This window comes from Umbelopsis ramanniana (genome assembly GCF_025399195.1).
Source record: "Umbelopsis ramanniana AG unplaced genomic scaffold K450scaffold_28, whole genome shotgun sequence".
Taxonomy (NCBI): domain Eukaryota; kingdom Fungi; phylum Mucoromycota; class Umbelopsidomycetes; order Umbelopsidales; family Umbelopsidaceae; genus Umbelopsis; species Umbelopsis ramanniana.
In genome coordinates this window covers 47,377-68,448 of record NW_026252114.1, presented here as the reverse complement: position 1 = coordinate 68,448, position 21,072 = coordinate 47,377, and the positions used below count along the sequence as shown (strand labels likewise).

General features: G+C 44.1%; 5 protein-coding genes across 5 annotated transcripts; 1 reads left to right on the top strand and 4 right to left on the bottom strand.

Annotated features, from left to right (window-relative positions):
• Positions 1 to 4,067: 4,067 nt before the first annotated feature.
• K450DRAFT_241410 (uncharacterized protein) lies at positions 4,068 to 6,959 on the bottom strand. Its single transcript, XM_051589088.1, has 8 exons — positions 6,908 to 6,959; positions 6,451 to 6,534; positions 6,170 to 6,358; positions 5,968 to 6,075; positions 5,792 to 5,888; positions 5,544 to 5,698; positions 4,879 to 5,476; positions 4,068 to 4,225 (listed from the first exon to the last, which is right to left on the bottom strand). The coding sequence occupies exons 2-8, from the start codon at positions 6,466 to 6,468 to the stop codon at positions 4,161 to 4,163; spliced, it is 1,230 nt and encodes a 409-aa protein (XP_051444531.1). The 5' UTR covers positions 6,469 to 6,534; positions 6,908 to 6,959; the 3' UTR covers positions 4,068 to 4,160.
• Positions 6,960 to 8,433: 1,474 nt separating this feature from the next.
• K450DRAFT_174931 (uncharacterized protein) lies at positions 8,434 to 9,745 on the top strand (the record flags this gene model as incomplete). The annotated part of the gene is made up of 2 exons (XM_051584211.1): positions 8,434 to 8,697; positions 8,777 to 9,745. The coding sequence occupies 2 exons, from the start codon at positions 8,434 to 8,436 to the stop codon at positions 9,743 to 9,745; spliced, it is 1,233 nt and encodes a 410-aa protein (XP_051444530.1).
• A 47-nt stretch (positions 9,746 to 9,792) lies between these two features.
• Positions 9,793 to 11,103, bottom strand: K450DRAFT_280698 (uncharacterized protein). Its single transcript, XM_051593365.1, has 2 exons — positions 10,769 to 11,103; positions 9,793 to 10,702 (listed from the first exon to the last, which is right to left on the bottom strand). Exons 1-2 carry the CDS (start codon positions 11,031 to 11,033, stop codon positions 9,918 to 9,920), a joined length of 1,050 nt encoding a protein of 349 aa, XP_051444529.1. The 5' UTR covers positions 11,034 to 11,103; the 3' UTR covers positions 9,793 to 9,917.
• A 1-nt stretch (position 11,104) lies between these two features.
• On the bottom strand, positions 11,105 to 13,416 carry K450DRAFT_241394 (uncharacterized protein). Its single transcript, XM_051589087.1, has 6 exons — positions 13,077 to 13,416; positions 12,633 to 12,999; positions 12,352 to 12,560; positions 11,992 to 12,270; positions 11,669 to 11,922; positions 11,105 to 11,478 (listed from the first exon to the last, which is right to left on the bottom strand). Exons 1-6 carry the CDS (start codon positions 13,287 to 13,289, stop codon positions 11,421 to 11,423), a joined length of 1,380 nt encoding a protein of 459 aa, XP_051444528.1. The 5' UTR covers positions 13,290 to 13,416; the 3' UTR covers positions 11,105 to 11,420.
• A 373-nt stretch (positions 13,417 to 13,789) lies between these two features.
• On the bottom strand, positions 13,790 to 20,525 carry K450DRAFT_241387 (uncharacterized protein). The gene is made up of 5 exons (XM_051589086.1): positions 19,878 to 20,525; positions 17,898 to 19,767; positions 17,710 to 17,812; positions 15,074 to 17,631; positions 13,790 to 14,981 (listed from the first exon to the last, which is right to left on the bottom strand). Exons 1-5 carry the CDS (start codon positions 20,219 to 20,221, stop codon positions 14,148 to 14,150), a joined length of 5,709 nt encoding a protein of 1,902 aa, XP_051444527.1. The 5' UTR covers positions 20,222 to 20,525; the 3' UTR covers positions 13,790 to 14,147.
• Between the last annotated feature and the right edge of the window lie 547 nt (positions 20,526 to 21,072).

Genomic DNA, 21,072 nt, shown 5'->3' with positions numbered 1-21,072 from the left:
CTTTAATCATGATGCAGTCTGGAACAAAAAAAACTTTATAAAACGTCTTTAAGTGATTTTTGCGCAGATCCCCTCTTTTTGGGCTGTGGGGTGGTTGCTGAAGGCTTCCAGCCAATCTAATTATGAGGCGGGTCAGATGGGGTATACTATTTTGGCTGCCACTTCGTATGCCCTGATTTCATGGCGTAAACTTACCATATAAATGATTGAAAATGTAGCAGGAATGGAGCCATCAGCATTTCCGTGAAGCTCTGATAAGACATATGACATGAGTTACAGCTTTACATGGCACAGCACCTCGATACATATCACTCACCGCTATAGATGGCAGAGGTAGCAAGTAGTGTATCTCGCTTCATCATGGTTTGACTACAATTTGAAACGTTTTGAGTGCTGATGTAAACAGATCCACGTTATATGTCAAATGATCTTTACCGGTTCAAAACGGCATTGCTTTCACCCATTGCACGTAAGTCTTGCATAAGTTCAATCGCTGATGGATAGTTCACCTGAATTTCATCCACATCCACCGTGGTCAAAGTAAATCCTGCTCGGGTCAATAAATTGCTCATATCTTTGGAGTCTATATACGAAGCATAGCATTAATACAAGGGTTACATCTAGACATGCATATGCTCCTCCTATCATCACCTGTCAGTGGCGAAACTCTGGGTGAGATGCCACCTTCACGTTCCAACTCTGCAAGCTGTAATGAAGTACTAGAAGAAAAATCCAGATTTAGGTGCTTTGTTTACCGGCTTTTCACGTATACAGAAGCTGAGAATCTAACCGTAATTCAAACAAAGTGTCTCCACCAAACATCGCTGCCACGAAGACACCATCCGGCTTCAGGGCTTTTCGGATTTGGATTAAAGCACCTATCGTTGACATTTTGGAAATGAGCAATGATGCGTACTGTACGAATGCTTTGAGTATATCACATACCTGGCAGGTCATTGATCCAGTGCATAGACAGGCTGCTCACAACAGCTTCAAGAGAGTTCTCTTCAAATGGTAACAACTCCTCATCTACTACCATCCTTTCCACCTCCACTGGGGCATTTGATTGTCGCATTAGTACAAACTTGGTAATGACTTTTTGTTACTTCATGCCAAATGCAACCAGACAAGATCCTTTACCGTCGTATTTGATATCCTTATCTCTATTCAACGCATTTTCTGAACTTCCGGGTTAGCATGGTTCAGGAAAACCTGAGGATTAATAGCAACCCATCCTCCACATACCTGATGTATCACACATTATCACTTTGTCTACGGTGTCAGAATCTATATGCTTGACAATGTGACCACATCCAGATCCGAGGTCTACAACGGTGTTGAAGTTACGCTTGATATCCTGTGATGCGGATGCAAAAGAAATGGTAGGTATCTGTCAGCCCGTGTTCAGTTGAGAGTATCATAAGCGTTGTTTTCAAACTGTACCAGTAATCTATCAGCAACACGAGCTGCTATTTCGTCTTTGAGATAGTCAACAACGCGGCTCTCTTCAACATTGATTGCTGCTCGATCCTTCTGCTTCCGCTTGGCTTCTCTATGGAAGACTTGAAATCCAGCGGCTTCCGGGGCAGGGGTGCTGGGTGGTATGATAGCATAGTTTCTCGAAGAAACTAAGGCTGATGCGACTCTGGGCAAGGTCTTGGTCAAAATCCTGTGATTTCGGGTAAAATGAGACAGCATTGGTGGTAGGAAAGTTGGGGTCCGGCTCAAAGCTTGAATTATCACTTTTTAGTGACTGCTGTATGGACTGGAAGCGCCTTCTGCATTGAAACAAATGACAGGCAAAAAACGACACAACCGTAAAAATCTTTGACTTTTATTCTTTCACCCTATTGTATAGCAAATATCCTGTAAAACACTCATGTATGCTTCATTAATTGTGACGTATTGGGTACACAGGCAGAGGTCCTGTTACTCTTGAATCCAGAAACGCGCTGTTGCAGCTTCCGCGAGAAAGATATTGAGCTTTCATTTCCATTAAACTCCCATGGAGCAGCAAGTACGACAAGCGGGGCCATAGTTGGAAAAATGGAAAGAGTATAAAAACCTCGATAATGAGTATGATGAGTGGAAAAGGGGTTAAGTCAGGAAGTGAAGAAAGGGACTCTTATTTTTAAAGGTTATGCGTTTCGCATAATCCAATGTTCTGGAAATGTTGTCAGCATCCATTATAGGCAATCAATGGCTGATTAGCAACGATCTATTCTACTGGCGTCTTTGACAATCCTTGAGAACTAACCTCACTCCTATCTAGCATGTTGAAAGTTCCACAGCATCCCTCTACCCATCAGTTGGTCTTATAGTGTACTGCCTGTATTGGGAGACCCGTGATTAAGCCATGGCGTGATAAGACCAGGTCAAAACAACATGCAGGCCATTCAATTTTATGCCGAAAAAAAAAGGAAAGATTGCGCGTATAACAGCGTCTCAGAGCGATGACACTCTTCAAATTTTGAGCTCTTTTGATGTGTTAAACTTTTCATAGCGTTTCGGAAGAGGATTGAATAGATGTTACAAAAAGCGCCAGAGCCTTAAAATGGACATACTCGGTAGCCAAATAGAGCTCACAAACTAGCTGCATGGAAGGACAAGTCCTAACGCTGAAGGTACACAAACAAGTAACATACTATCGTGACATTTTAAAGCAATATTGTAATACATCGAACCATTTTACATTTGAGTAGTTTAACATGATGGTAATAAAAAAAAAATCAAATTAACAAAAATAAATAATTTACTTCAAGTCCACCTCGGCTTTCAATTCATTGAGAATTTGAACCAGGCTGGCTTGTTCTTCGTTATATTCGGTGGCGCCATCATCCTCTTCCATACCAGGCTCCTCCATGAAGGCTTGTGAAAAGTCACTAATGTCTGTGCGCTCCTCCAATCCATACTGCTCTCGAAGCTGGTTCAACTCTCGAGAAAGCTCACTGTAAGAGAGAGGTTAGAGCAGGCACATGGTAAAAAAAATTGGCAGAAAAAATTAAAAAATAAATTACCTTGCTCGCTTTCGCCACGAGTTGCGATCTAGTAACACGTTTTTCAACTTGCGTTTGATTTGGATTTCAGGCGAAGGATGGGATGGCCGAACAGATAAACCGTCGTCACTTTGGGAGTCGGAGAGAATTTGCTCCAGTTCATCGTTGAACGTCTGGTAAGGAAAGTGGTAAGTGGGTGTGAAAAGCCAAAGCACGGGGCGGGGCTGTTTCTCACACATACCTCATATAGTATTTTATTTTCATCGGTGGAGTCCTGGTAATCAGCTCTGAGATCAACAAGCTGTTTTTCTTTCTATTGACGACAGCAAGCATTAGCGCTCCGAACTTGGGATTTTCCATCCACTTGGATTTTTTTTTTATACCTCTTTCAATTGCATGGCAAGACCATCTACTTCAGAGCCTAAGATTTCGCAGTTCTTGGCGAGAGCCGTCCATCTTTCTTCAAACTCTTCTCTCAGTCGCTCCATAGCCACAGCCACTTCATTGTTGCCCATAGTATATGGGTCGTCATGATCGAACTTTCGAATCATTTCTTCATCAACACTACTGATACTACTGCCAGATGCCATGGTTGAAAAACCGGTATGAGCACTGCTCCATGTTGAGCTGGATAGCATGCTGTTTCTGGATATGGAACGGATGGTACTATCGATGTTGCCTGCAACAGATTGGATTTCATCCAATTGCGTCTCATACTGGCGTTTGGTTTCGGTATCACGATTAATGCTGACACGCAATTGTGCAATGTGAGCCTCCAGAGCGGAAATCTCTCCCAGAGGCGAAATGGTTCGATGCGATGCAGGAGAGGACGATGGAGTGACAACTCGGAATAACATCTCCTCTTTCGGTAGTTCGTCAGTGCGCTTGAACATACTGAGCAGACGATTGCTGGCAGGTGATACGGGCGAGTCACTTGGCACATAGTCATCTGACACTTCACTGCCAGTGCTACTTTCATACGATCCTCTGGATGAGACACTATTGTTACTGCGTACGGTGCTGGAAGTAGAAATGGATCGAGACACTTCTAATTCTGAATGATGGGGTATAGGGCCACTAGTGGAGATAGGGCGTGTTCTTGCCATGGATTGTGCATTGAGGTAGGCTACGTATTGAGGGTTGATACCGGTGTGTACAGTGGGGTTAAATATTTTGGTGAGAGTGGTGATGCTTTTGGCCTTTCGTGGCCGGGAATCGTGTCGCTGAATCTTTGAATGAAGGTTCTTCTGTAGACCCATCAGTTGTTGTTGCTTGGCTGCCCAACCATAGGCAACGATATTGCTCCAGAAGATGGATTGAAAATCAGTGTGGTCGCTATTCGCGTTAGGGTCCCGCCCTTTCAAACTCACGTTTCGTTCGCGAGCGACCTCCAACGCAACCCGACTGCGAACTGAAAACCTACGAGTAAAGTGTATGCGTCAGTCATTGTTCAGCCAGTGCCAACCAAAAAAACCCCCTCTCTCCTCTTTCGTGCATGAATGCTTACCTGAAACCTTCATCAGGTACCACTTGGACTATACCAAGGACAGGTGGTAGGTTCTTCATTCTGGCTAGGCATTGCTGGACATCGGAATTAGGATCGTCAACATACAAAACAGCTGTATTGCTCTATGAACGAGATAGCAAACACATGTCAGTCAAATTGTCAGATATCATTCTCACGGGGGGTTTTTCCAACTCACCTTGTGGCATTCAGCAGGGTATCTGTCTATATCATAAAAATTACTGTACAGGTTGAATTCTTTCCACATTCGGTAGTAGGTAACCAAAGTAGAATCTATAAAGGACATGGTTAGATTTGACAGTGAAGAGAGGCACCCGTGGCATGACACGCATAGGTGTAACTGGGGGGAGGGCTCACCATTTTGGTTCAAAATGGCCTTGGACTTGTGAAATTGTTTACAAAACTCTTCCTTCTTTTGGTTATGTACGGATATTTGCGATCGGGTAATGGGTACTTCTTCCTGAGGAGGGCTGGTAGAGAAAAGTCTCAATGGCTGCTCGAGAAAATAATTTTCTAGAGCCATGTTAGCGGCCACGGTCGGTGATGCGGGCTGCTTCGCAGCAGCGGACATTGATGTGGCATTGGTTTGCAGCATAAATGACGGCAGCAAGTCACCGGATCCGTCCAGGAGTTCCACAGCTTCAAGGCCAACCCATCCTTTGAATTTCAGACGTTTTTCCTGAACACTATTTCGTTTGGACTTATCATTTCGTTTCGGAAGGAAGGACTCCAATCCACTGGTTGAACTGCTTCTGGTGCGCATGATGACTTCAGGGCCATTCACAAGTCCGCATAGTTCAAATCCGTTGACGTTGTAGGCAGGACGACGGACAACCATAACCTTATCGGTGAAAAGGAAAATGGTAACTGGTCTCAGCGGTTTTCTTGAGATGATGTCAAGTTCGGTTGCGTCAATATGTCGAATGAGGTGTCGATTTTGATTAATTAACGGTGCCTTGAAAGAAAAAGTTGGTATGACTGTACATCGTTACACCACAGACTAGGAAGGAAATGGCACTCACTGGACAATTTTCAATCGACTTGTGCATGTTGAAAAATGTTTTGGCCAATCTGGTATTTGTGTCGTCTGCCATGGTGGCAATCTCTTCGGCGCGCTTCAAAGCGGCTGAAAGACCAGGGTAGTCAGGATGATCATTTGAAGTATACTTGAGCAATTCTACGAAGATTGAGGGGGGAGGTTAGTATTCCCGCTTAAAATAGAAGGTCGGGCGGGCTAGGTGTGTAAGAAACGCAAGCATGGGATGATTACCTTTCAGCATCATAGTATAGCGGCCGATTCGCTGACCTGGTTGTACCAAAAGATCATGTAGGGTTTGGCGCTTAGCTTCTGGATGATCTTTTGCTCGCTACGAGAAAAGAAATAGAAAACATTTGAGGACGTGTCCCGGCACTGTTTTACCATTCAAGGGAGAGCAGGCTACTTACATCCAAGAAAGCTCGATAAGCAGGATTGATTTTTTGTTCTCTTAAATTAATAATTTGAGCATCTTCGACGCCAGACAGGAACTTGCTATAGCATTCACATCGAAACATCTAAGAAAGAAATTAGTCATATCGATGGAGGGATAAGTGCGTTAGCGGGAGGCGCCTATAGAGTACGGCATATAAATCATTCAAGTCACCGTACATGAGTGGCGCATATATCACCAAATAAAAGATTGGACCCAGGTTGTCTCCAACGATACAGGTTATCCAGAAATCCTTGGTTAGCTTCGACGAGCATTTCAATGTTCATGAACATGCTGTTGCATTCATACAAGCCTAGTACAAAGTTTCGTTTGTCTTTGGCATAGGCACGTAAGGGCCGTGCAAACACCTATGACACAATTTAGGGACCATTCCTTTTTTAAAAAGGGAACCCTACTGGGGTCATTGGGTAGAGGCGTTTCTAGAAAAAAAGTGACTTACATCGCTGAGTACGTTCATATTCTTTACGTAGTTTTCTTCGGTTTCTATGAGCTCTCGGATGACATACGATCGTCGTTCGTCATTCTAGTTGGATGAAGCACCGTAGCAAAACGAAATTGTGAGTGATCGCTGCTTGGGAGAGCACTAAAGTGAACCACAATATAAATAAATAATAAATAAATAAAATGACTTACGGCAACATATTCGCGCTGTATACGTGGTTCGATTACATATTTGTTCGTACGAGAACTGGATATACCGGCCGTTAAGGTGGTGGATCCAATAACATTGATAAATTGCTGATAAAACTCTTGCTCCTCTTTGAGTAGTGATGAGTGTGTGAGTAAACCATTTGAAGTTGATATCCAAGAGGATCCCAATAGAACAGACACGAGGTCGGTTTGCTACTAGGGAGTGTTGGGAAAAAAAAAAGAAGAGCAAAATTTATGACACTCACCCTCGGTTCTGCTACGCCCAGCTTCACTGAGAAGTACGTCGACGTGTTGTGCCTAAAAAGATCTATGTCAACCCCGACATTGCGAATGCTGAACTCCATGAGGAAATGTCACCTTACCAATGGACGTTCAATCTTGTCGAGCAGCGCTTTTATTGGGTCGCTGTACTCGCTTGTTGATAGGCGATTGGATGATGCCGGGAGCATTCGAACTAGTTTACAGTGGTGTATGTATCCATGATCCTCGAGTCGTGCTTCAAGTGTCTAGGGGAAAGTAACGATTAGCATAAATTCAGTCAGCGTTCGATTTCTTTTCGCAGGCGACCTTGGATCTATTTATTTTTCAGATTATATTACCTTTACCGACATTACTATTTTTCGATCGAGTGCTTTTCTTGGGTAGTATTAAGGGTAGTGAATATAAACGAGAGGGATGGATATGTAAGAAAGCGAACAGGGGAGAAGCACTAATATGTGAGGAAGAGTGAAGAGAAAAAGTAAAATAAAAAAAAAAAGTGATAGGGGCCAGTGCTACAAGCGAAGCACTTGATGCTACTCCACTCAGCCACACCTGCTACAAGGCTTCTCGGCTCTGGTGGAACGCATTCGTTCGTCATACCACCGTCTATCGATAATTTCGTATACCGATCAGGAAGTCAGAGTGGGAGCGGTGGTAAAGGAGATGAGGTCACGGTTGGGTGAGCGCGAGAAATGCACAATTGCTCGGGTGTCCCTATCGGTTTCTACCTAACCCCCTTTAGCGGGGACGGCTCGGTAATTTGCTAGATCTTTCGGTAAAAGAGCTGAAATTACCCATGGAATAGAGCAAGTACTTCTTGGGTTCGGCTGAATTGAGAGAGCCATTCATTTAGAGCTGTATTTCATTTCTACAAGCGCTGAGCAATACGTAGGTTATGTTCGGCTTCCGCTGTTCAATTTGGCGGTCAGCATGATGGTCCCAAGATGAGCATATGACTTGCAGAAGACTGCAGCCATGGTTGAACTTTGAACATGGTTTGCCAACCTAACGATCAGCAATTGCACTTAAATTTCCTGTGCCTAAGCCAAATGCAATTCGTGTGTACGTAAGCCAATCCCAGCTACAGGCTGCTGCTGGTCTCGATTATCTTTTTGGTGGAGGTGGTGGACCCACAGCAACCAAGAAGGAAAATTCGGCCGAGAATTCCAAAGCCATGGTGATGACTTGTGAACCATAATTTTTCCCTGGCTATTCTTTCGTGCCCATTATGCCCTAAATCTTTTCTGCTTCCATTCATGGCGGATACCATATCTTACCAGCATTGGTCCAATAGTGGGTGAGTCAGAATGATCTTCTCAACTCAGACAAGTAAAATTTAAAAAAAGTTAAACCACCGGGGTCGGATGGCTCTTTTGGACGAGAAACCACTGAAGCTATGAATCGATCGTTATGTCAATTATCAGCTAGAAGGCTGTTCAAGCCAGCATACGGTCGACTGGCTGCAACATTTAGACCATACCCGAAAATGACGTATCCTCGTCATATACAGATGCCAGCTAACTGGCAGCAACGTCGGCACAATACCGCTGCACCGAAAAGCTTTTATCATAACGAAGTATTAGATCGGTACGTCGATCAAAGCGTCAATCCCAACACCATTCGCCAACTGGTTTTTTATGGGCGTCATATGACAGACGATCGCTTGATCGATAGTGCCAACTATGTCCGCACTGAAATCACCATCCGCTTGGCCCACCGCATTCGAGATTTCCAGAAACTACCATTTATTGTTGGTACCAATCCGCACATAGAGGTGAGTTGGATAGGAAGAAGGTCAGCGTTACGGCGTAACAACTTGTCTAATATAGGGCTTTATTGTTTGTTTTTACTAGCGGATCTATCGAATGTACTGGGAGGCATTTGAAAAGATTCGTCAATACCCCGCCATCAAGACCTTGGAGGATAATGAACACTTCTGCGACTTGCTCAACGGCTTGCTTGATGATGGTCTTTTTGTCATACCGGAACTTGCTCTTGGTGCGACAGAATGTACAGGATTCATCGCTCCCGCGTCATTTGATCGATTTATGAATACTATGCTGAGATCAAGGATATCAAGACGGGTCATTGCTGAGCAGCATTTAGCCATTACTGCCAACCACAACACCGCATGGGATGAAGAAGGTTATATTGGAATTATCTTTACTCGATGCTGTGCACGAGAAATGGCAGAAATGTGTGTTGCACTTTCTTCGCAGCATGTATTGAAGAGTCACGGTCGAACTGTCAATGTTATCATCGACGGCAGTGCGCGAAATGAAGCGGTGTTCGCCTATATTCCAGAGCATATAGAATACATCCTGTATGAATTGCTGACCAATTCCATTCGACATTCAGTAGAGTGCGAGAACTCGGAAACAAAGACAGTCCGCTTGACCATTGCTCAGAACAAGACGGACATCTTATTTCGTGTGTCCGACAATGCTGGAGGCATCTCAAACGAAGTGTTTAAGACGCTGTGGAGTTATTCCAGTGCACCGAACGACTTCAAGAAATTCAAGAATATAAAGAAGATGGGAGGTAGCATGGCTGAACGTGAAAAACAGGCCGTCGACGAGAGACTTGGTTTTGGACTTCCTATGAGCAAAGTGTATGCTGAGTACTGGGGAGGTGAACTCAGCGTTCTCACCATGGATGGATTTGGCACGGATGCCTACGTTAGAATCCCGCGTCTAGGAAATCAGGCCGAAAACTTGACTTTGGATGAGATTGACGAGGCGGAATATTCCAATCGAAGCGATACAGCCCTTCTATCAACGAATGGCTATTCTACAAGACCAAGCGCGCTAGTCTCCGCATGACCGCTCTATCCATCAACATTAGAGACATTGTAAATTTTCTAGTCTTAATAAGATGTGTGTATATTCGATTTTATTGTACATATCATGCCATTATGATGTTTTTTTAGAAGAACAAAAATACAATATCGTTTAGAGAACATTCTACGTTTTTATCCTCTTGTAGATCGCTATTTTAAGCACGATGTTCACCGCTAGGAGCAGAGATATTGATAAATTCCAACCAGTTTCTTCTTGTTATTTCAACAACTTGCTGAATAGACCACTTCTTAGCCTTAGCAACAACCTTGGTGATATCAACCATAGCATCGTCGATACCAGTTGGTGTATTGTAATCTGACTCGATTAAAACTCGGTCGTCTGGAACTTTTTCGATCAACTGGAGCAGCTTGTTCCCTAATCGACCATTGATAGCAACAGAAAAGCTCATGTAGACTTTGACAGGACGTTTGATGTCAAATAAGCTAGGTAGTATGCCTGGGCTACCACCGTAGCTATGCAAACAGATGCGAAACGGAGTCTTCATATCCTTCTTTCTCCATTCATTTGCTTTTCGCAGTAGCAGGTCCAACACCATCCCATGTGCTTGAACACAATGTAAGCTAACGGACCGATTCAGATCTCGGGCTAATTCAATCTGACTGGACACAACCTCCAATTGATGCTCTGGAGTACATCTCACTTCCGTCGGTCGTACCCCATGCCAGTGCTCTGCTCCAGCCGGTAACAAACGGGCGGATCGATCGAATCCAACCTCCCCAACAAGTGCATGTGGATATTTTTCAAGGTTGGCCCGTAAGGTTCGAAGCCAATCGCTGGAAGGTGTGGGTAGATGTTGTATCAAATCTGCTTTTTCCGAGTCGTCCTTAGATGTCAGTACACGATTGTAGTGTTGTTCAGCTGCTTCTGTTTGGTTCCTTGCCGCCCCTCGCACCAAGTGCGCATACCATGGGTGCACACCTAAAATGATAGGTGTTAGCTGGCCGTTATCATCGATTTTACCCTACAATTGAAACTCGAACATACCAAAACTCGGGATACATCTTTCCACGCCGTCTTCATCGTCTATGGATGACTGATCAACTACTTTCTTGACTGTATCCCAATCCTGTTCACGCACGCCCATAAGCGTCAAGTGGCCCGTCCGTAACTTTGCAATCTCGTCGAGCTTGTCAACGTCATCGTGGGGATGGCAGTGATTGTCACAGAGATATTTGTATAAGTCATCGTCAAACTTTTCTTCAATCAAGAGATCGCTATAGGCCGATTGGTCAATGGAATCTTGGCACATTGGTTCTGTTACGTTATAAAGTGTGGGGTATTGAGTTCAGAGGGTGGCAAACAAGATCAGCCCAAAAAAGAAAAAAGTGCTGCAGTCAAATTTTCGGTCATGATGACTCGGCAATGACATTACATGATATTGCAATTTTAAACCGACAGGGTTATACGACGACAAGAAAAGCACTAATGTTATTCTCATTAATATTATGCTTGAACAAACAAGTTGATGAAGGAGACGTGTTCATTATACGGTTATATCTTGTTAATTAAACGCACAATACTTGGCCAATGTCCAAGTTGGTGCAGCCACTATTCACTTTGGAATTATTGCTGATGATTTTGGCAGCAGTAGTGCCACCAAGTTTGGAAGCAATGCTGGAGCAAGTATCACCCTTCTTTACAGTGTACTTTTTGGTACAGCTGGAAGTGGCAGTGGCAGACTTTGTGCTGGTAGCCTTCTTGGTGGTAGTAGTCTTCTTGGTGGTAGTAGTCTTCTTGGTGGTAGTAGCCTTCTTGGTGGTAGTAGACTTCTTAGTGGTAGTAGACTTCTTGGTGGTGGTAGACTTCTTGGTGGTAGTAGACTTCTTGGTGGTAGTAGTAGGCTTCTTGGTGGTGGTAGTAGATTTCTTGGTGGTAGTAGTAGACTTCTTGGTGGTAGTAGTCTTCTTGGTGGTGGTGGTAGTCTTCTTCGCGGTGGTAGTACTCTTGGTTGTGGTCGTTGTAGCTACGGATGAATCGACGCTACCAGCACGAGGAGCTAATCCAAGACGGTTGCTATCGGCATCAAAAACTGACACGTAGTTTTCCAAGAACTTTTGTCCAATGATTTGAATACCAATGTCTTCGCCAACAATATATGAGAAGCACATGTTAGTGTCAGGGGTACCCCATGAAGTGACCTTCAGAATGAATGCAAGTCAGTATTACTATTATTTGTTAGGATGCGGAACAATAGACGCTTTACTCACCTCCCAGCTAGGAACTGTGTATTGCGCAGGTGTGAGTGGGTATGATTTACCGTTGACGGTAAAGGTAATAGTAGGAAGCGAGCTGAGGGTCTTGCAAGGCACTTCCCACATGGCGGCATCACTGTTATACTGCGAACCGCTAATCTTGTTGTAGATAGCAGTGGCAGCAGCAGAGCTGAGGATAATCAAAGTGGTTCCAGTGTCGACGATTGCATCAAAGGAACTGACGGCAACAGCGCTACCGACCTTGACATTGTCGAGAGGAATACCCCAGTATTTCTTTTTGAGAAAAGGTTGTGTAAATACATGTGCATCAGGTTACACGGGAACCCTGAATTTCAGCCTCTGGTGGTCACTTACAGATGCGGTGCCGCTTGTAAGCAAGGATACATATTGAATAGATCCAGAGTATAAGCTGGAATCCGGAAGGCCACCAAAGGTAACTTGACCGTTAACGGAACCTGAGAAATCGCCTTCGGGCTCGGGAGCAAAATAAACGCTGAAAACGTCTTCGGTAACAAGATTATTTGCCACCATGTTGGAGACAGGGGTCTTCAAGACCTTGCCCTCTGATTATTTATATAGAAATGAATTTCTTGATTTGCATGCAATAAGCAAGTTGGCAAAATGGTTCCACTTACCGCTGTTGAATCCAGCGCTCAAGCTATCAGGGCCCATACCAAGAATACCATCCACACCATTGCTGGTGATAGAGCTGGCAGCAGTTGTAGCCAAACCAATTTCTTGTTTAGGCACCTTAAGTGAGCTACCGAAAGCAAGGGTATCTGTTCCAAGAACTCCCGAGCAATATCCAGAGCCATATTGGATATCCATAGTGTTGCCACTATCGCTAACCCAGGTGGAAGACGTATTGGAGTTGAATGCGTGAGAAGCACCACTGCAGCTGCTACCACAGGACTTGTCGGGAATCCAAGTGTTGGAAGATCCAGTGTCGAAAATAAGAGTAAATGGCTTTGCGGGAGTGCCAACATCAACATCGATCAAGTACTAGTTTAAATATAGACAGTGTTATTTGTCGATCTCATTTTTCAATGCAGGTACCAAATATTTTTTCGTATACATACACTCCAAATCGAGTTGAACATAGGGTAAGTCGTTGACCCGGCGGCAAGGCTGCGAGTGTGGCCATTGGCCAAACTTTCGACACGAGCCTTGTTGGCAGCCAAAGCTTCGGAGGGGCTAGGGTGCTTACGGCCGAAGCTGAGGGTCACACCAGCTCCTTGGGCGATTTCAGCGAGTGCTAAGCAAGCAATCGATAGGGGAGTGAAAACCTTCATTCGAAACGAGTGTTGGTCTTTGTATTAATGTTCAGTGTAAGGAATGGAATGTAAGGAGGCCGCTATCTGATCGAAATGGCGTAAGGAAGGGAAGGAAGGGAAGGAAGTAAAGAGAGGTTGGGAAAACTGGTTTGACGAGAGAACATCTGGATGTTATATAAAAAAAATAATTACAATTTCCCTGGTGTTGCACAAGTTGCTCGTTGAGGATCTTTTTGTGTCAAACTCAGCTTCCATTACTGGCTTTCATTTCCACCTTCTCAGCGATGTTTTATGCTCATGCACATCTTTTTCTGTACTGGTATGGATCACACTCTTCGAGAGATCATAGGCATGAATGAGGGCTGAACTAATCTGCTCATACTATCGAGAACCAAACCAGACTTCCAGCTCATTTGTTACTGCACGTTTTACCCAATCGAATTCAATTAGCACTTTGGTGCAACATGAAGACTTGCATAAGTTCTACTAACAGCGGCGATATGACCGAATGTTGAGAATCCAGTTTTGACAAATCCTCTTATGAGAGATGCAATGTATTTATTTTGCTGTGTATTGAAATTTTTTAGTTAGGTGAATTGGTTTTCAATTGTGGGAGAAGAAGGAAAAAATTTGCGGTGTTGTATACAATTGTGGAGGACTTCAAATAAAAGATCAGTATGAATAGACAAGGTAAGACAAGGAAAGAAATACAACAGCATATGTGAAAGAAAAGAGTGAATGAAGAGGGAATATGAAATGGGTGTTTGTCTATTCGATGTTGGGAGTTATAGAATAATGGAGGGGCTGTAGTAGTCTTTTTTTTTTTTTTGTAGGTAGGATTGATTCATCCGGATATCATGATGAAATGCTGCTGGTTTAGTTGTCTCCGCGCAAGACGGTCTCAATACAGCTATTGATGTACTCCTTCTTGCTGGACATGGGAACTCCGAACATTTCACTTAGTCTGTCTCTGACTTGCTTCTTGGTAATGGACATGAGATCGGCATTGGCAAGAATGTTACGAACTTCGTCCATGATCTGCTCGTTCGATGGCATGGCCTCGCCTTGAACCGATCCAGAGGTTGCTGCTCCGTAATAGTCCATCATTGACGATGACGCCGGCATCATGGTGCTACCAGGTCTTGACATAGCGTAAGCACTAAAGTCTGCTTGCGATCCGAATGCAGGTCCGCGTTGACTCATCATATCAGAGTAAGCCGTAGACATGCGTGGATTCATACCCATGCCTCCACCAAGAGACGGATGGAAAGATGCAGCATCATTGAAAGGTACCATAGGTGCGGGCGACCTTGATCGGCTACGTCCACCATAGAGTTGTTCATCATACATGGAGGCTCCTTCGCCATAAGCCGACTGGGCGGCCATTTGGTGGGAAGGATGGCTACGGTAGCTGCCTTGAGTGTAACCCGTACGATGAGATCCAACAGATGCATTATCATTCCAAGCTCCTGCTCCGTCTTCTCGGAATAAGCCTTCTTCATACTGCGTCCAGGTCATGGTTGGGATGGACTTGGGATCAAATTTGCCTTGATCTTCAGGAACAAGCACTCGCTTTCCACTTTCTCCAACCACAACACGAGTGTTACCCCAAGAGAAGTCATCGAAATGCCAGAAAGAGTACACTGGAATATAGAGGGAGAAGACAGGGATAGCGAAGATGCTGACGATCATCCATCCAATATGTTCCCACTAATGAAAATGCAAAAAGTTCAATAAAATATTAGGTTATCGCTATTACACACTGTAAAACATTAAGCCAAAGAAATGTGAATGGAACATACCTTGCGATTGATGATGAAGATAAAGGCTTGAAGACCATAAACGGCAGCAATAGTGACAATAGACCAGACGGGAACACCATTAGGAGAGGTCGCCAATTCGTAAATCAAATAGGCCATATAACCAACGGTAGCAGGCATCACGAGGGTACTGATAAGATCGATGAAGACAACAAACCGCATAGAGAAACAGCAGAAACCACACAATTGAGGCAAGAAGACCAGCTCACCCAAGTTATGAACGGTAGAGTTAATCCACCGACGTCTTTGGGAAAGAAGAATAGACCAGGTGTCCGGAGCGTTAGTTTTACAAGTAGCGTCAGGAGTGAACTTGGTCTTGTAGTTGGGAAAGTGCTTGAGAATCAAGGTCGTCAAATAACGATCCTCACCCAAATGAAGCAAGTTCTTCTTGTGCAAAGTGTCGACAACGTTAACCTCATAATCTTGTATAACTTGATTAGAAACCAATAAAGGTTGATTTTTCAAGGCTGAACGAACGCGATACATGGAGAAACAACCAGGTAAACAGGTGACCGATCCAAACAAAGACTCGAAAGCTTTGGTAAGATGATGGGAAATATAGTATTCGTAAACTTGGATCATGGTGACCCAAGAGTCCTTTTCGTTAGCCAGGGTAGTTTCTCCACACAGACCGATCACCTTGGCATCGTGTACAAAACAAGACACCATACGGTTAAGAGCATCAGGTAAGACCTCCGTATCAGCATCCACCATCAAAATGAATTCATAGAAGGAAGGATTCACACCAATAACGTTTTTGATCTGATGGAAAATTTCCAGGTCCATAGGCGTCATGGCAGAGTCAAAGTGAACCTTGTTGAGGAATCGCATCAAGATCATTTGAGAATCACGTTTACCACGGTTACCAGGCTTTTGACGTTCGCTAGGTTTGCCAACCTTGGCTACCACGATATATGGCACAACGTGACCAGCAATTTCATAAAGACCAGAGTACACCTTGCCCATGTTATGTTGCTTTTGACCTTCACCAAGAGAAAGGAAAGAAAGTGGCTCCGGATCGACATTAGGATCAACGCCAAGAATATCCAACACAATACGAGGTGTTGGACGGTCATTTCCGCTACCGATCAACATACCATCGCAAATAATGAAGAGTAACTTTCGCTTGTCGTCGTATTTAAGCACGGCAATAGAATCGATGGTCTTCTTGAGAGATTCTTCACTTTCAGTGTAACAAGGTACTTGACAGATGATGAATTTGTCGTACTCCTCCGGTTCACGCCGACTTCCAAGTTGCAATGCGGCAAGGAATTTGAAGACGATGACCGCACAAAGGAGAACAGTGATAATAAGCAACAGATATTCTGAGAACAAGCAGCGAGCTGAATTGCGACTATCGACTACACCAACTTGGAAGAGATTTTGAAGACACACTTCCATACGATCTCGAAGCGCAGAATCCAATGGCAATTTGTTCCAACTATCGGTAATATCTTGCCCGGCCAGCTGACGGAAGAGTTCGACCACTGAGGTATCCAAAAAGTCTGTTGACGTTCCTGCGGGAGCGGTTTGATTGTTGGGGCCTTTCAAGTAGCGACCACCCATGATATAATAAGTAAGATCATAGACGTTGTTGTTCAGGATAGCCCATTGCCGGTAAGCTGAAATGCCATTCATAACTGTACTGGTGGTAGCTTGCTTGTAAACATCGCTGGGATCAAATGCCATTCTGCCAACTTTGTAGAGCTTTCGCATCATTTGCATTTGCTCGAAATACCAGTCAGGTCTGTAATCATTTGTGAAGTAACGGAAGTCATGGTATTGAGCATTGGTATCGGTAAGGTTGATCTGATAGTCGAGAGACACAAATGGAGAGACGGAGCCAGTTGTACCATCGCACAAGGCAGAGACTTGCACGGGGAACAAGTTGGTTGCATCGGTGCCCATGTAATTGTTGAGAATTGAACTAACTGGGATAACATCGATAGCCCAATGATGAGGTGCAAAGGACGTCAGATCGAATACCTCACCACGTATAGCAACATAGGCACCATTTTTGTCATTGTGAGATTGAAGTTCGGATTGCGAATAGACATCTTGATGAGGACAAATCAATTCACCAAAGAAGACCAAGAACCAAATGATGAATGCCGACATCAAGAAAATGATGATACACAGAGCAAACTTTTCGCGCCATGCCACACGGATATCCTTGCGCTTCATTCGTCCACACCAGATCATGAAAGGTTTGGGAACCCACCAAGTCAAGAACATAACGAACCAAAGCCACCTTCGACGACCAGCCGTTGGTTTGTTTTCTGTTTGGTCGATATCAACAGCGTCGGTATCGTTGGGCAGCATTCGCTTGGTTTCCATTTCACGTCCAGGAACATTTCCATACGCCTCTGAGCCGAAAGTGGATTCATTCTCTTGATATCCGCTATATTGTTCGTCTTGAGCATATTCGTCTTCAGAGTAATATGAGTGTTGATCTTCAGAAAAGCCTGATTTCTCTTCATACACGTTGAGAAGGCCACCAGCAGCTGCTCCACCTGCTACTGCTGGAATCAATTCTGATCCTGATCCATAAGATTGGTTAGACAGCCTATCAACGCTCTCCAGGCGACCCATACGAGTAGAACTTAACGCCTGCATACCATCGTCTTTCTTTCTTTCCTCTTTAGCCTTTCGCTGCTCCTCTTTATCTTGGCCACGCAAACTGTCTTCTAGGTTTCGCCATGACGACTCACTTAAATATACCTAAAAGGGGTTCAAAATTAGAGACAAGCTCCTCTCGTGATCGCTTGGATACATGGTTGTTGTTGTTGTTTTTCATTTAACTTACATTCATACTACCAATAGCCATCTGGGCGGAGGTCCATCCAAACATGGTGCCTACCGCCTCACATTTCGATCGTGGAAGTCTGTCTTCCTCAACCCCCATACTGAGTAGAATATCCTGATAGCGAGTAAGGAATTCTTCGTGGTCCAAGATCATGGTGTAATTATTTGCCCATCGCTTGGCAATTTCAGGAAGGCCATAAGAACGCACTTGAGCCTTGACACGTTTGGAATCAAACATATTTACTGAGCCAGACGTGTTGGGGGAGAGACAGAAGATAAACCATGGTGTGGTCTCTTCCAGAGTAGCGATAAGCTCTTCCAATGCCGATTGTAATTGTGATATGACCCCAATCGATGCCGCAGTGGTGCCTTTGGTATCACCTTTCACCTTGACGAGATTGTCTTGGTCCGTCTTACCCGTTCCCGACTTTCGCTGTGACTTGCTACGTCGCATGGATGGAGCGCGTCCAGGCTTAGCGATTTGTTGTGCAGCCACAATATCGTCAGAGCTTTTGGGGTGAGATTGGGTGGAAACAGCTTGCTGAGAGAAGAGGTTCAGAACAAACGAGTTAAATGATCCAGATGTTTCAGCGTTGCCTCGGAATAAGTTTACAAAGTCGGCACTAAGAGCATCACCGTTATCCTCGATAAAGCCATAAGGGGTGTATGCAACTTGATTGGCAAAATGCTGAACGGTAAATTGTCTTGCCCCGGTATCAGCATTTCGATTGGAGAAGGAATCGTGGTTGTTATTGTATTTCACGAACGAATCCAACATATTGTCGTCTGTACGTTTTTGCGCTTTGGCGGTGCATTCGCTGAGAATAGCGTTAAGACCATTGGAGGGTTTGTCAAACAATTGGACACAGGCTGCATTGCTAAAGTAGGGCACATTGGGCATCTTGATACCATCTTGTTCATAAATGTCATTGTCTTGCTCGAAAATTTGACGCAAAACGAAGTCATGAAATTTCTCGTTGGAGTAGTTGACACAGTATTGTTCAAATTTGGCCTGACCTGAACTTTGGGTGGTTTGAGGACCGGGCAGATCAACGATACCAATAAAGCTGTGGAAATTGTCGTTGCACAGCTTAATATTGATCTGTTCAACAATCCAAGTGAACATCAACGAATACAATGCTGTTGCCAATTCATCCCTCTGTTTACTGGCCTGCTCCGCATTGAGAAAAACGGTTGTCACATCTTTCTTGATCAATTTAGTTTTGTAAGTCAGCACCAATTCAAGTGCATGGGGGTCCACGCCTAGGAAATCAGCTGCCAAACTCAAAACTTCGACATTTTTCACATTGGCTGCGTCTTGTCCTTTGGAAGGATCGTCGACAAAGATAATGTTTCCCAAGTGAAGAATAGCGGCAAGCAATTGCATCAAGCGAGCAATATGCTTCTTCTGGAACCCCAAGGCTTTCAGGGAAGTTTTAAGTTCCTCAAACTTGGTAGCGTCATCGGCGGTTGTTTGAGAACGGCATCGACTGAGATAGGCGAAGCTGGAATGATCGGATAAACGTAACTCTGCTTTCTCTTCAGCCGGGACACCAGCCAAGAGGTAGTAGAAAGCATGGAAGTTACGTTCGTCTTCTGGAGCGCTTGTTACGCGGCGCTTTTCTAAAAAGTAATTTAAAAGTTTTGCACCAGTAATACGACCTCTTTCTGAAAATTGAACTTCCGTATAGCGTCCGAAACGAGATGCATTGTTGTTTTGAGTGGTCTTTGCATTTCCAAAGGCCTCCAGAATAGCTTGAGAATGCAGCAACTGAGTCTGGATCTTGGAAGGCTTCTTATGGCTGCTGAGGGCGACCAGATGACGAAGAGCCAACTTGTGCGCATCGGTTTTACCAGAGCCTGAATCACCACTGCCATAAAAAAAAAAAAATTAGTGATCAGAGATAGGCGTCCTCAAACACGAAATTTTTGAACGGGGTCCCTGAATAGCCCCCTACCCTTGGGCAATTTCATTACATACCTGATAATGATACTTTGATCCACACCAGTCCTTCGCATGTGCAAATATGTTTGGTTGACCAGCTGGAAGATATGCGGGGGTAGCTGATTGGCGTTCTGACCACTAGTGTCTTTGTATTCTGCTACATAGTTTAAAGACTGATCATCCGTACAAATGCTGAGGCTCTTGTTAGGATTTACAGATACCAAGGCTTGATCTCCAATACGTGTATAGATGCAATCTTGTTCATATCGAGCCTTCAAGATTTGAGTCAAGTCCTCGTCCGTAGTGGATTCTAGCTTGCTGAGGTCGACAGTTTGGAGGGCGTTTGCACCCTTGTTACCAGTGTTCTTTCCTCTGGGCATTGCGAAGTCAGCAAATGGCTAAATTCGAAATTAGAGAATGCAGATTGATGGGATGAAAATCAGAAGGCGGTAAGCTGAGAGAAAAAGGACGAACAGTAGTAAACAGAAGAAAAAAAATAGAAGCCGAAGAAATTAGGGCAAAAATGGGTATTGATCAAGTTATAGTTCAACCACAAAAATTAAACAAGAAGATCCTGGTCGACCAACAAACTGTCTTGAGTAAAGTAGTGGTTGAGATAAAGAGGAAGATCCTATAGCTTAAAAGAAAAGGATTAAAAATAAAAAAAAAATAACAGAGGCAGCAGATGAATGAGTGGGTGAAGTGCTATTTCTGGGAGAGAAACCCAGATATTTTCGGTTAATAGTCCGCAATTGGCAAGAATAAATACTTCAGCATTCTGTTTTATTGATTATTTAGAAGCGAGGTTTTCTTTTACGACCAGTGTATTTGGAATCAGCTACAACAGCACGATCGCCTCTTGCTCGCACCGTTTCTTTTTTGTGCATGATCCATTTTTTATCTTTGACAGGTCGGCGCTTGTCATTTCGTCGACGTTCCTTGATTCTTCGCTTTTCAAACTCCACACTTGCCACAGCCGGATGCTCGCTGCCATCCTCTCCCAATGCAGTGGGCATGCGGTTCTTGTGTCCATCAGCTTGTCCAGCAAATAAGCATAGGTAATACTTTTTGGCCTTCTTGGAATTGGGATAATCAATTAGAAGACCACCTTCAAAACCACATTTACTTGCTGTGTCTGTCAACATTTGGATTTGATCATCATTCTCTGGGTAAAATTGGAAGACAGCACGAGCTCCTCTTCGGAGAGATGAGTACAACGTTGAGAAAAACC

Coding starts and splice junctions, on each gene's coding strand:
- K450DRAFT_280698 (XM_051593365.1), bottom strand. CDS start 11,033: ATGTGCCAAGATTCCATTGACCAATCGGCCTATAGCGATCTCTTGATT. Junction 10,703..10,768: donor AAGATGTATCCCGAGTTTTG/GTATGTTCGAGT, acceptor CTATCATTTTAG/GTGTGCACCCATGGTATGCG.
- K450DRAFT_241410 (XM_051589088.1), bottom strand. Junction 6,076..6,169: donor GTGATATATGCGCCACTCAT/GTACGGTGACTT, acceptor TTTCTTTCTTAG/ATGTTTCGATGTGAATGCTA. Junction 4,226..4,878: donor GGCCATTTTGAACCAAAATG/GTGAGCCCTCCC, acceptor CTTCATTCAAAG/ATTCAGCGACACGATTCCCG.
- K450DRAFT_241387 (XM_051589086.1), bottom strand. CDS start 20,221: ATGCCCAGAGGAAAGAACACTGGTAACAAGGGTGCAAACGCCCTCCAA. Junction 17,813..17,897: donor TGGCTATTGGTAGTATGAAT/GTAAGTTAAATG, acceptor AACCCCTTTTAG/GTATATTTAAGTGAGTCGTC. Junction 14,982..15,073: donor TCTTCATCATCAATCGCAAG/GTATGTTCCATT, acceptor CATTTTCATTAG/TGGGAACATATTGGATGGAT.
- K450DRAFT_241394 (XM_051589087.1), bottom strand. CDS start 13,289: ATGAAGGTTTTCACTCCCCTATCGATTGCTTGCTTAGCACTCGCTGAA. Junction 12,271..12,351: donor TTACAAGCGGCACCGCATCT/GTAAGTGACCAC, acceptor TTTCTCAAAAAG/AAATACTGGGGTATTCCTCT. Junction 11,923..11,991: donor ACACAGTTCCTAGCTGGGAG/GTGAGTAAAGCG, acceptor TTCATTCTGAAG/GTCACTTCATGGGGTACCCC.